At 33.5% G+C, this 13,140-nt stretch overlaps 2 protein-coding genes across 2 annotated transcripts; both read right to left on the bottom strand.

Moving 5' to 3' along the window:
- Positions 1-3,999: 3,999 nt before the first annotated feature.
- LOC131617811 (cytochrome b561 and DOMON domain-containing protein At3g25290-like) lies at positions 4,000-5,933 on the bottom strand. Its single transcript, XM_058889064.1, has 3 exons — positions 5,233-5,933; positions 4,775-5,032; positions 4,000-4,499 (listed from the first exon to the last, which is right to left on the bottom strand). The coding sequence occupies exons 1-3, from the start codon at positions 5,899-5,901 to the stop codon at positions 4,131-4,133; spliced, it is 1,296 nt and encodes a 431-aa protein (XP_058745047.1). The 5' UTR covers positions 5,902-5,933; the 3' UTR covers positions 4,000-4,130.
- Positions 5,934-9,565: 3,632 nt separating this feature from the next.
- On the bottom strand, positions 9,566-11,517 carry LOC131617810 (cytochrome b561 and DOMON domain-containing protein At3g25290-like). The gene is made up of 3 exons (XM_058889063.1): positions 10,756-11,517; positions 10,276-10,539; positions 9,566-10,002 (listed from the first exon to the last, which is right to left on the bottom strand). Exons 1-3 carry the CDS (start codon positions 11,425-11,427, stop codon positions 9,673-9,675), a joined length of 1,266 nt encoding a protein of 421 aa, XP_058745046.1. The 5' UTR covers positions 11,428-11,517; the 3' UTR covers positions 9,566-9,672.
- Positions 11,518-13,140: the final 1,623 nt, after the last annotated feature.

The raw sequence follows: 13,140 nt of genomic DNA, 5'->3' as shown, positions 1-13,140 counted from the left end.
CCTCCAAAGGTCGAGCAGCGGAGTGCGAATGTAACTCGTTCACCTAAAAAACATAAAAACAAACAGAAATTAGTTAGCCGAGCTACGGAAGCTCTGATTCTGCAAAACAGATACGTAGGCAGCGGGGTAGGGCCCGTGCGAGCATAACACTTTCTTTTCCCTACATTCTGCATTCATTTTAGTCCAGATTAGCGTAGATTTGATACACACCCATAGTTTTAGACACAAGCGTGGATACCATCGAGTACGATGGGCGCGAGGGGTGCTAATACCTTCCCCTCGCGTAACCGACTCCCTTACCCTTTTCTCTGGTCGTGAGACCGTTGTTTTGTTTTGTGGTTTGCTGGCATTCCCTTCCTTTTCAGGATAAATATGTTAGTGGCGACTCTGTTAATTTTCGCGGGTAGCGACACCATGTATCTAAAACATAGTTATAGGAAGTTCACATTCTATTTTTACTCACTCATATAATTTTACACTAATAAAGAAGTTCACAGAATTTCATGACACAAAAATTTCAAATGCATATTGCTAATCTAATGTTAATGGCAAAGAGTATTAAACCATACCGTTCAAAACCTTAATACACATATTAGTTTTAGTTTTAGTTGATAATAATAAGTAATATTTTCTTATCTCCAAATTTAAATACATATTATTTTTAACCATTAAATTAAAAAAAATTAATTGTGGAGTAATTTATAATAACTTACTCTTGGAGTAAGAATATCCCACTTTATATATATATATATATATATATATATATATATATATATATATATATATATATATATATATATATATATATATATGGGGTGGGCCCGAACGGAGCCCCGTAGGGAGCCCCTGCGAATGCGAGGGGAATATGCAGCAGTAGAGCCCTGAAGGGACGAGAGCTAGAGTGAAAGAATGAGCTACGGGGGCCGGAGGGACAGGGTCAGGGCAGCCAACCCTGGCCGGTTTTTTAATGCAATGCTCAAATCGATTCTTAATTAACTGAAAGACTACTTAAGAAGTCTTTAAGAGAATGCTTTTCACCCTCACTGTGGCTTCGACAGGATGCGGATTCTCGAACAAGAACATGTGTAGCTCCTTCTCAAAGACTGAATTCTCAAGCAGGAGTTTTGAAGATTCTTATATATATATATATATATATATATATATATATATATATATATATATATATATATATATATATATGAAAACATACAAATTAGATTAATGAATCCTAATCTTGACATGCTTTTACCAATCGATTAAAACCTCAACTCTTTTTACTGTAAATTAATACTTTTCATGCAATCATTATGTTTTGAAACCAAAACCCTTTTATACCCTTTGCTTAAAACAATTTCAATTTTAGAACGACGGTAGTATCACCCAATCTCTGTGGATATGATAAAGAAAATATGTACCCTGTAAAAGTGTTTCAACAGTCTTCACCGACAACCATACTCCACCTTAAAGAGTATTGTTGAAAGTATATTGGAGTACTTTTAACTATCGTTTCCACCAGGATTGATGAGATATTACCGCCGTTCTATAGTTTATAGTTGTTTTAAGCTTAAGATTCATAAAAGGTTTTGGTTTTGGTTTTAGTAACGAAAAATGTTCGATATCATAAAAAGTATCAAGTACCGGCAAAAGAGAGTTTTGGTTTTAAAACGATTGGTAAAAGCATGTCAAGATTAGGGTTCAATAATGTACTTCGTATGTATTTTCATAGTATAGCACGCGAGCTCACAAATAATCAATATAATCACATATCCTCTCAATATGTTTCATCTCTAAACCATATTGTGAGTTTTATCATTTTGATCCTTAGATGATCTCTCAACCTAAATATCAAAATGATAACATTCAAAGCTTGATATTAGTGAATATCAACTCACAAAGTTATCTCTAAACTTTATTTGTTGATAGATGAAAAACCTAGTTCAAGACTTGAAAGATATTTCCTAATAAAAATCCAAATCACAAATAAACATAAACACAAGGTTTTTCACCATATATTAATCATCACTTATTCACATACAAAGTATTAAAAGAAATACATAATACAAGAAAGATTATCTACCTCTACTCTTGACACAAAGAAGGATTTAGCCATCCATTTTCATGGTGACTTGAGCAACAAGTAAACAATCAAGCTTTATGAACATCAAACTTGAAATCTCAAAGATTGATGGTTGAAAGCTATGAATTTGTGTAGAAATTAAGAAAAGAGGATTTTTGCTCAACAATGGTGTTTTTAGGTCAAGAGAGAGAAGCAAAAGATGGAATGTCCACAAAAATATCTACAAAGTGCTTAAAGTAGCAAGTCCTAACTGCCCAGATTCGTCGGGCGACTCCTTACTTCACCGGGCGAAGCCCACTAAAAATGCCACGTGACACCAACAGTGCAAAAGAAGAAGCAAGAAAATATCTTCATTCACCCGGCGAGCCAACTGCTCCGCCGGACGCTCTATTACAGAAACTTGGTCAAATTTTTGCCCCTTTCGCCTGCACTCTCTCCCATTGCTCGTCAGGCGAACCTTCGCCCACAAGTCCTGCACCGGGCGAAGCTTGCAAGACATTAACACCTTCAGCGTCGACCAAATCTTCGATTCTTCGACTTTTTTCCCTACTTTCTGTAGCATTCCTCGATGGTATGACCATTTATATTTCAATGAGTGCAAAATATTAGAATCTTCCTGTATCCTGGATGCATATGATTCTTACCACGATCTTGAAACTTTATTGAATCATAAGCATTTATCTAGGTGTTAGATTCTTCAATCTGAGGGCTATTGTCAGGTTTAAGTAAAAGAACAATGTTGTTACTTTCTTCTTGAATGACCATTGAATAGATTTTGTTGATGGAGGGTAATGATTCCATAAGAAGTACTTGAGTCTTTATAACAAAAAGGTTGTCATTCAAACTTGTGAGAAACTGCATTATTTGATCTTCTATGCGAAAATTTCTTGCAGAGCGCATAGCTTCACATATACATATTGTTTATTGCAAGTACATGTTGGCATTCGACTATGTGAATTCAGTTCTTCCTATGATCCATGCATTTTAGTGTAGTAATCAAGAATTGATTTTGAACCTAATTTCATATTGTTGATCTTAGCTAGAAGATTTGAAACTCGAATTCTATCGACTCTTGCAAATCTTTTTTTGAGAACTATCAAAACATCACGAGCATTTTCCAGAAAAACGATAGTTTGAGTAATTGGCTCAGAAACGGAATTGAGAATTCATGAATGAACCAGATAGTTACAACTCTCCCATGCTACTCAAACCAAATCAAGAAGTTCCAAAACTTCAATGGATCCATCAATGAAAGATAGCTTGTTCTTAGCACTAAGTGCTCTTTGCATTAATCTTGACCAAGATAGGTGGTTTGAACCATTCAAAAGAGGTGTAAGTTTAACAAAATTGGGACCTTCACTCGGATGAATGTAATAAATTAAAGAGAAAGTAGAGTATAATACGATGATACCATATTATAATGAGAGAGTTCAACAACGGATAGCACAAAAAAATGAAAAGTATTTTCCCATTACTTAGAATGGTTGAAAGTTACAATATTTATACTTGAAGATGATAGCTCACACTATGCTATTGTGTGTCACATTTATGGTAAAAAAACTTGTAGTGTAAGCTAACTAACTTTCTAACTATATAACTAACTTTTCAACTAACTTTCTCTTATTGTTCTTATTGGTTGATAGTTTCCAAGTGAAACTCAGTTTGACCTACAACCCTTTGATGCATTATTCAATAATTAGTCCACTTATGGAGTTGAGAAACTTGTTGAATCAACCAGAAATATTTAGATCCAAAGTCAGTATATTTAATTTTATGTTTTTAGGGCATGAAATTAAAAATAGACAAGATGATCAGAACCCTCAAGAAGGTTAGACTGGGGATTTCAAGAATCATGCAACCATAGGAGCTAAACCACTCAATCAATGGAAGAAAATGTTTAAGATTGAAAAATTATACTTATCATTATTTAAATATTAAACTATCTATTATTACACACAAAACATATGCCAAAAAAAACACACAAAAAAAGAACACATTTTATTCAACCAATAGAGTGTGATATCCTCACATGCATGACCATTGTGTTTGTTTACTACTTGTTTTGATTAGGAACACTAGCCTTCTCCAACTTCTCTTTATCCTCCTTCTCTTTTTTTTCCTTCTCATTTTTTTCCTTCTCTAATTTATTTTCCTTTTTCTTACGGTGTTTTTCAATCCATTCATCGATGATGAGAAACCTAATCCATGTGAAAATCTCCAAAGCAAATGCAATGGCACCTAAACATATAAGAATTCCAATGTAACTCCACTTCCATTTATCACCTCCATTCAAAATGCCAATTCCTTTAAATATGTTTATGATTATGATAGCCAATAATCCATATCCAAGAAAATGATGATATATATTCCAATATTTCCTGTAATCATCTGTTACCGCAGGCTTTAACCGAAATGCCAACATCTAAAAAATAGCAAAAGATAAACATTAATAGAAGATGATTTATAAAGATAAAAGATGAAATATGATTCCATACAGACGGGCCATTGTTGATTGTCCGTTCTTGATTTAATGGTTCAAAATAATACATGTTTAATATTTACTATATAATTTAAAATAATTTAAAAATTCTGAGATTAAATTTAGATCATCCAATCTAAATCAAATAGCTATTATCCGTTAAATATAGCGCGACTTAGTCAATCATGGTCCGAAAAAGATGAAAATTAATATAATACCTGGACTGTACTAAAAGTGAAAATGATAATTCCAAAGTTTCTATGAGTTTGGAAGATATAGTATCTAGATGAGCGTCCAAGAACCAATCCAATGACAAAAGCAGCAGTTCCAATGAGAAAACCAGTTAATTGGCAACCAATGTGTAGGAAAAACCACCATGGTTCCCTTCTAAAAGGATACACTCTAAAGTATCTTGGGATTATTACTCCAAGAGGTAGCATTGTTCCCCACCCTATAATGCTTAGAACTCCATGCACCTAAATTTCATCATAAAAAAAAATTAGAATGGAAATCAAATGCTTACGAGTTCATGGTTTTAAACTGCAATCTGCAACCGCAATTTCATTTTTTGTCTGTAATATATATGACTCCAACTATGATTTGAACTACAATTTAAAACTATGATTTGAACTACAATTTAAAACTATGATTGAGTTGTTAATCTAGGGCTAGTTACCGATTGAAGGGAACTCCGGAACTGTCCGGTGCTGGGACCATGAGGAGAAGTCAAGTCTATAGTCTCAGTGCTATCCACATTGTTAAGATTTATTGGATGGCGCAAAGGACTTTCCCAACTAACAGCATGTCCAATTTGCCAAACATGGTTCAACCTTGTTATGTTATATTCATCAGAGGGTAGAACCAATCTAGCATATATAGTATAAAAATTGGACCCTTCATCTTGAAACATCATATGTGAAACATTAAGGCCAATGTTTTTGCTAGGTAAAAGAGTACAACCACGTTTGGTTTCATTTGTAACATCATAAGTATGAACTCTTAAAGTTGATGATGAAGTAGTAGCAAAATCCGGGTTTTTAATCCCTATGATTGCTTTTGTTCCAATCATTTCTGCTCTTTCTTCTGGATTCACACCCCAAGCTATCCACCCTTGGCTTGTATCTAAAATAGCACCAAACAAGATTTCAAGTGTGGTTGAGTTTGTGCTGTTGTGGTAGTTCCAACCGAATTCGGCTCCTTGAGTTCGTAATCTCTTGCATGCTGTTATGTTTTTTTGTTCGATGAGTTTCGCGAATTTTTCACCGCATGGTTGATGATTGGCATCAATATTTACAAAGAGAAAGGACAGTATCATGAAGGATATTAAGATAGAAGAAGATGACATGGTTTTTTGGCTCTTATGTTTTTTATTTGTTCACTTATGGTAAAGAATATGTTATATAGGAAGAAGAATATAAAATAGTTAACTCTTTTGTGTATGTTGGATATAGTAAAGTGTGTGTTACAATACTTAAAGGTTACCAATCATATGTTATGTTTTGTTGCTTTTGATATGTTGTCTTTTTCAGGAGATTAGTTTAGACTTGTTTGAGAGGGTAAGAATATTAGAACCTTCACAATAACATTTACTAAAGAATGCTGTGTTACAAATTTGTAGAAACCAAATCAAGTTTTGAAGAGAGATCGTGTATCATGCAGCATCAATAGTTGTTATGAAAGTGAAACAAGTACTAGGAAGTATGCTTACGTGAGATGTAAGAAATTCCTTTCACCTTTATATATGCTTGAAAGAGAACCACTAACAGTCAGGTTGGTTGCTAGTATTTATTTGTTCTTGGTCATATACCTTACTTTATGAGGCACTCACTAATTATGTTTCATGGATGGTCGTTAAAAAGATAAGAGTGAGAATTGGATCGAACTCTATTATGTCGAAGTGTAGTTCAATAGAGAATATGCAAATACCGCCCACAAATACAACACAAACTACCCTCTTAAGCAAACGAGAGGGTTAGAGTTCCAAAAATTAAAATTACAAATAACCGAGATTTTACTATAAGCGTACATCCACTTCCACGATCTCAAAACAATAGCCGTCTTACATTCGTTAAAGCTGAAAAATGGCATTGTTAAAAATCATATCAATCCTAACCAACCATAGACTCCAAACGGTTGCAAACCAAATCACCGCCACAGTAATTATGTGAATCTTATTTTCCACTTTGGTCGAATTAAACAAGAAATTCTTGAAATACTACAGGGATATCTTCAGCTCACTTCCCATCCAACTATATATGTTCTTCCAAACGCCATCTGAAATGCAACAACAATTGAACAAGTGCAACACTGACTCGTCTTCAGTTCTGCATAAAACGCACAATATGTCCACCATCACACCTCTCCTGCATAACTCATCCTTGGTTGGAACTCTCTTTAGAATTAACCTCCAACCGAACATAGCAATATTCGATGGAATTTTTAAATCCCAAATGAGCTTGATAACTTCCACAATCTGGCCATCCAAGGGACCCGAAACCTCCCTGCTGAAACAGTTATAAAAAGAACTAACCGAATAAATACTGTCTTCGCATAAATTTCAACTAAAGTCATCTTCTATTGAGACATCTAAAACCGCTCCATCTAGGCAATCGGTAAACTCCTCCAAGACTGCATAATGCAGAGCTGCTGTACCATCCACCATAACATCATAGTTCCATGCCCATATGTCGTTATCCCACGTACCTGCTTGTTCAACAGACATACCAGCCTCTGTTGCGAAAGCAAAAACTTCAAGAAAAGCGTCTTTTAGAGACTGGCTGCCAGTTATTATGCCACAGAGCCGTATGGCTCCCGTTCCCTGCACCACAATTTACCGCCCCTGTAAACCCGCCGCTGACAGTAGAGGAAAGACGTTTATCACACGTGACTAAGTCCCGCCACCATATTGAATCTTTACCCGATAGCGTCTTGTCGTCAGCAACTAGCACCTTGAGCTTTACATTACCGTATCTACTGCATAAGAGTCTCAACCACGGCGTATCGGATTCCTTCAAAATTCGCCACTTCCACTTGTTCAACAGTGCCAAGTTCATAACTCTAATATCTTTAACACCCAAACCACCTAAATTGCGAGACTTGCAAACAATTCCCCAACTCACCCAATTCCATAACTTTAAATGTTGATTTATGTCTCGTAAGAAACCATTAATTGAGTCGTGTATTAGATTGCTCTATTTAGAAGCAGACTATCAACTACAAAATTTTTAAAATAAAATAGCTCAGTTAAATTATACGGTTTTATAAATAAATGTTCAAATAATGATTGTTTGGCCACTCAGAATAATTTTTTTGGATGAGCAGAAATTTATATGTTGTTTCATCCACGAGTGGTGTGCCCTTAGTCAAGACAATGATAACATTTCTCATTGCCAAGAAAAGTAAAACCTTTTGTTGTCATCGTTTGAAGTGATTTTCCTCAAATTCAAACGGTTTGTTGATAACAGAAACAATGCAATTATTACCAATAATTTGTTCGATAGACATGGCAGAGAGAAAAGTTTTAAAATTGTTGTTTTTGGATTTTGAAAAGTTTTGAAAATTTGATCTATACTACGTGAGAACTTATTAGTTGAGTCGTGTACCAAAAATCTCCTTATAAGACGTTTCGTGACACTGTCCAAAATTGTGCAAGTAGACTATCGACACGAAATCCCATAATTAAACAACTCAGTCAAATTATAAGTTATTCTACTGCACTATGGACATTGTTCTAGATTATACCCTCAAACAATGGTTGTTTGACCTCCTAAAATAATTTATCAGACGATGAGAAATTGCTTAAAAGACAACTAATTCTCTAGAGAGAACTCAAGAAATACTCGGAAAATTCAATGAGTAAAAAGAGCAAGAAGATGAGTCTCTAATAACTCAAGAGCGTAAAGATAAGAGAACAAGGAAGGAAAAACTTAGAAGAGCTTAATTTTGGTGTAAACAGAGAAGTGATTGAAGGTCTCTATTTATAGCGAATGAACGATCCATATCATTTGACCGTTAATAAAGTGGACAATTAGATGGAAAAACGCGTGGGAGAAAACTTTGGAGCAAAGGATTGGTCTTCTAAGTGGGAGAGATTTCGAAAAGAGCTGACACTACTCTCCAAAACCCTAAACTCAGTCAGAGTAACCGACGAATGATGTGTCAACTATAATAGACAAATGATGTGCCAATTTGAATATTTTTTCTAAAAAAATTAAACTTTTTAGTGCCAAAACAAAATAAGATTAATAGCAAGCCAAGCCATAAGCTCAAGTCCGCTCTGAATCGAGCTTGTTGGCCAAACCGATCGTGATATTAATTATTGACACCGGTTCTTCCATTTACCAAACTTTTATTCTCTTGGGGAAGGCCCCAAGAAGACATCCTCTACTGTATAAACCCTTAAAAGAAGTGAAAATTGTCTAACAGACTTTAAGCGTTTTTTCAACTCATACCCACATTTGAACTTTGACACTAGCTTTGACAAAAGTTCTAACATTTGTTAGGTGAGGATATGGAGCAGAGAAACAGTGGTGAATACAAAAAAAAATGAAAAGAAAGTAATTTCTCGTTACTTAGAATAGCTGAAATTTATAATATTTATACTTGAAAATGATAGCTCACACTATCGTGTCACATGTTATAATTAACTTTCTAACTATATAACTAATTTTCCAACTAACTTTCTGTTATTGTTCTTATTGGTTGATAGTTTCCAAGTGAAAACTCATTTTCACTTACAACCCTTTGATGCATTATTCAATGACTAGTCCACTTATGGAGTTGAGAAACTTATTGAATCTACTAGAAATATTTAGATCCAAAGTCAGTATATTTAATTTTATATTTTTAGAAATTAAAAATAGACAAGATGATCAGAACCCTAAAGAAGGTTCGACTGAGGATTTCAAGAATCATGCAACCATAGGAGCTGAACCACCCATTCAATGGAAGAAAATGTTTGAGATTGAAAAATTATACTTATCATTATTTAAATATTAAACTATCAATTATTACACACAAAATATATGCCAAAAAAACACACACACAAAAAAAGAACACATTTTATTCAACCAATAGAGTGTGATATCCTCACATGCATGACCATTGTGTTTGTTTACTACTCCTTTAGATTATGAACACTAGCATTCTCTTTATTTTCTTTCTCATTATCTTCCTTCTCTTTATTTTCCTTTTTATTGTTCTTCTCATCGATGTAGAGATACCTAATCCATGTGAAAATCTCCATGGCAAATGCAATGGCACCTAAACATATAAGAATTCCAATGTAACTCCACTTCCATTTATCACCTCCATTCAAAATGCCAATTCCTTTAAATATGTTTATGATTATGATAGCCAATAATCCATATCCAAGAAAATGATGATACATATTCCAATATTTCCTGTAATCATCTGTTTCTTTAGGCTTTAACCGAAATGCCAACATCTGAAAAATAGCAAAAGATGAACATTAAAGTAATAGAAGATGATTCATAAAGATAAAAGATGAAACATGATTCCATACATCCATACAGACGACCATTGTTGATTGTCCGATCTTGATTTAATAATTCAAAATAATGCATATTTATTTAAAATAATTTAAAAAATTTGCAATTAAATTTAGATTATCAAATCTAATTCAAATGGCTATTATCCATTAAATATAGCGCGACTCAGTCAATAATGGTCTTAAAAAAGATGAAAATTAATATAATACCTGGATTGTACTAAAAGTGAAAATGAGAATTCCAAAGTCTCTATGAGTGTGGAAGATATAGTATCTAGATGAGTGTCCAAGAACCAATCCAATAACAAAAGCAGCAGTTCCAATGAGAAAACCAGTTAATTGGCAACCAATGTGTAGGAAAAACCACACTTTAGAGTTTTCCCATTTAACAGGATACACTCTAAAGTATCTTGGGATTATTACTCCAAGAGGCAACATTGTTCCCCACCCTATAATGCTTAGAACTCCATGCACCTAAATTTCATCATAATAATAAATCACAATATATAAAAAAATTATAATGGAAAACAAATGCTTACAATTACTAGTTCATGATTTTAAACTGCAGTCTGCAACCGCAGTTTCAATTTTTGTCTGTAATATATATGACTCCATCTATGACCTGAACTGCAATTTAAAACTATGATTGAGTTGTTAACTTAGTAGTATAAAAGAAAAAGGGCTAGTTACCAATCGCAGGAAACTCCGGAACTGTCCGGTGCTGAGACCATGATTAGAATTCAAATTTATAGTCTCAGTGCTATCCACATTGTGAAGATTTATTGGATGGCGCAAAGGACTTTCACCACTAACAGCATATCCAATTTGCCAAACATGGTTCAACCTTGTTATGTTATATTTATCCAAGGGTAGAACCAATCTAGCATATATAGTATAAAAATTCGACCCTTCGTCTTGAAACATCATATGTGAAACATTAATGCCAATGTTTTTGTTAGGTAAAAGAGTACAACCGATTTTGGTTTCTTTTGTAACATCATAAGTATTAACTCTTAAAGGTGATGATGAAGTAGTAGCAAAATCGGGGTTTTTAATCCCTATGATTGCTTTTGTTCCAATCATTTCTGCTCTTTTTTCTGGATTCACACCCCAAGCTATCCACCCTTCGTTTGTATCTAAAATTGCACCAAATAAGATTTCAAGTGTGGTTGAGTTTGTGCTGTTGTAGTGGTTCCAACCGAATTCGGCTCCTTGAGTTCGTAATCTCTTGCATGCTGTTATGTTTCTTTGTTCGATGAGTTTCAAGAATTTTTCACCGCATGGTTGATGATTGGCATCAATATTTACAAAGAAGAGAAAGGACAGTATGATGAAGGTTATTAAGGTAGAAGAAGATGACATGGTTTTTTTGGCTCTTATGTTTTTTCTTTGTTCACTTATGGTAAAGAATATGTTATATAGAGAAAGAATATAAAATACTTAACTCTTTTGTTTCTGTTGGATACTAAAGTGTTTGTTACAGTAATTAAAGGTTACCACCAATCATATGTAATGTTTTGTTGCTTTTGATTTGCTGTGTTTTTCAAGAGATTTGTTTAGACTTGCTTGAGAGGTTAAGAATATTATTAGAACCTTCACAAATACAAATTTGTAGAAACCAAAACAAGTTTTGAAGAGAGATCGTGTATCATGCAGCATCAATAGTTGTTATGAAAGTGAAACAAGTACTAGGAAGTATGCTTACGTGAGATGTAAGAAATTCCTTTCACCTTTATATATGCTTGAAAGAGAACCACTAAAAGTCAGGTTGCTAGTATTTATTTGTTCTAGGTCATATACCTTACTTTATGAGGCACTCACTGATTATGTTAATATGTTTCATGGAAAGGTTACTAAAAAGATAACCCAATAAAATGTGAGAAATTTTCAATATAGTATTCTAATATGAAAAAACAAAATCCATACCTCCAATTTAACTGTCTAGATTAAGTCTTCGAAAAAGCAAAAATGATTATAGAACAAATATTCTGTTAAATAACTTTGTTGAAAACTTCAATAAACTTTACTCCCAAACTGCCTTGGCTCTTTGGACTAGAAACCTTGCTCCAACTAACCTAATTAACATAATGGACTTTCTTCTTTTCTTCAGAATTTCCCCACAAAAAGTTTTGTTGGATTTTTATAATTTCCTTCCAAATTTTCACAAGAGCCTTAAAAAATAGGGAGGCTGCTAAGATAAATAACTTATTTTACGAAAAGATTATTACTTCGAATTTATGGGCGACGTAAGAAAAGTGTCCTGGAAAGTCGCCACTTTTTCCTTAGTCAATCTATAACTGAGGAGAAAGGTGGAATTGATAGTAGGTTCGATCCCCAACAACTACATATTTGTATTTTTTTTAAACATGTTATTTTATCTCTCGATTTATAAAATACCCGAGGATATTCATTGTTTTATTAAAATATAAATTTCTTATTTTTATATTGTTTGCATTTCAATCTACAAGATTATATTTTTGACAAATTTTAAATCTGATTCATCGTCCATAAATATCAATCTTAGTGAAGATCATTCGATCCTCGTCTCATTGAATCTTAGGGAAGAACAAATGTTGGATCCAAGTCTAATGGTTTTCGTATGCAATATATTCTCAATGACTTTTGCATTCATTTGTTTATGATATAAAATAAATAAAAAAGGTTAGAAAAATAAAATAAATTTTCAGTTACATGATAAAAGATTATGTAAGAACACCAACATTGCACCAATTTTTATCTGCTCTAGCAATCCATCTCGGCAATTATTTTCAAATTTCTTTAAGCTTCACTCATTTCAATCCAAATGCTTTCATTATCAAATTTTGAGTTTCACAATGTTGCATTCAAGATATATAGTTGTGATGTCCGCATTCTAAATGGATGTAGAGTGTTTCTAATCCATCTCGGAAATTATTTTCAAGTTTCTTTAAGTTTCACTCATTTTAATCAAAATACTTTCATTATCAAATTTTGAGTTTCACAATGTTGCATTTAAGATATATCGTTGTGATGTTCGCGTTCTGATTGGATGTAGAGTGTTTCTAGTGGATTATGTGTTAGCAATATATCTTGAGC

Source organism: Vicia villosa, linkage group LG7 (assembly GCF_029867415.1).
Source record: "Vicia villosa cultivar HV-30 ecotype Madison, WI linkage group LG7, Vvil1.0, whole genome shotgun sequence".
In the NCBI taxonomy this organism is placed as follows: domain Eukaryota; kingdom Viridiplantae; phylum Streptophyta; class Magnoliopsida; order Fabales; family Fabaceae; genus Vicia; species Vicia villosa.
Note: the sequence above shows the minus strand (reverse complement) of the source record. Positions and strands in the feature narration are given on the sequence as shown.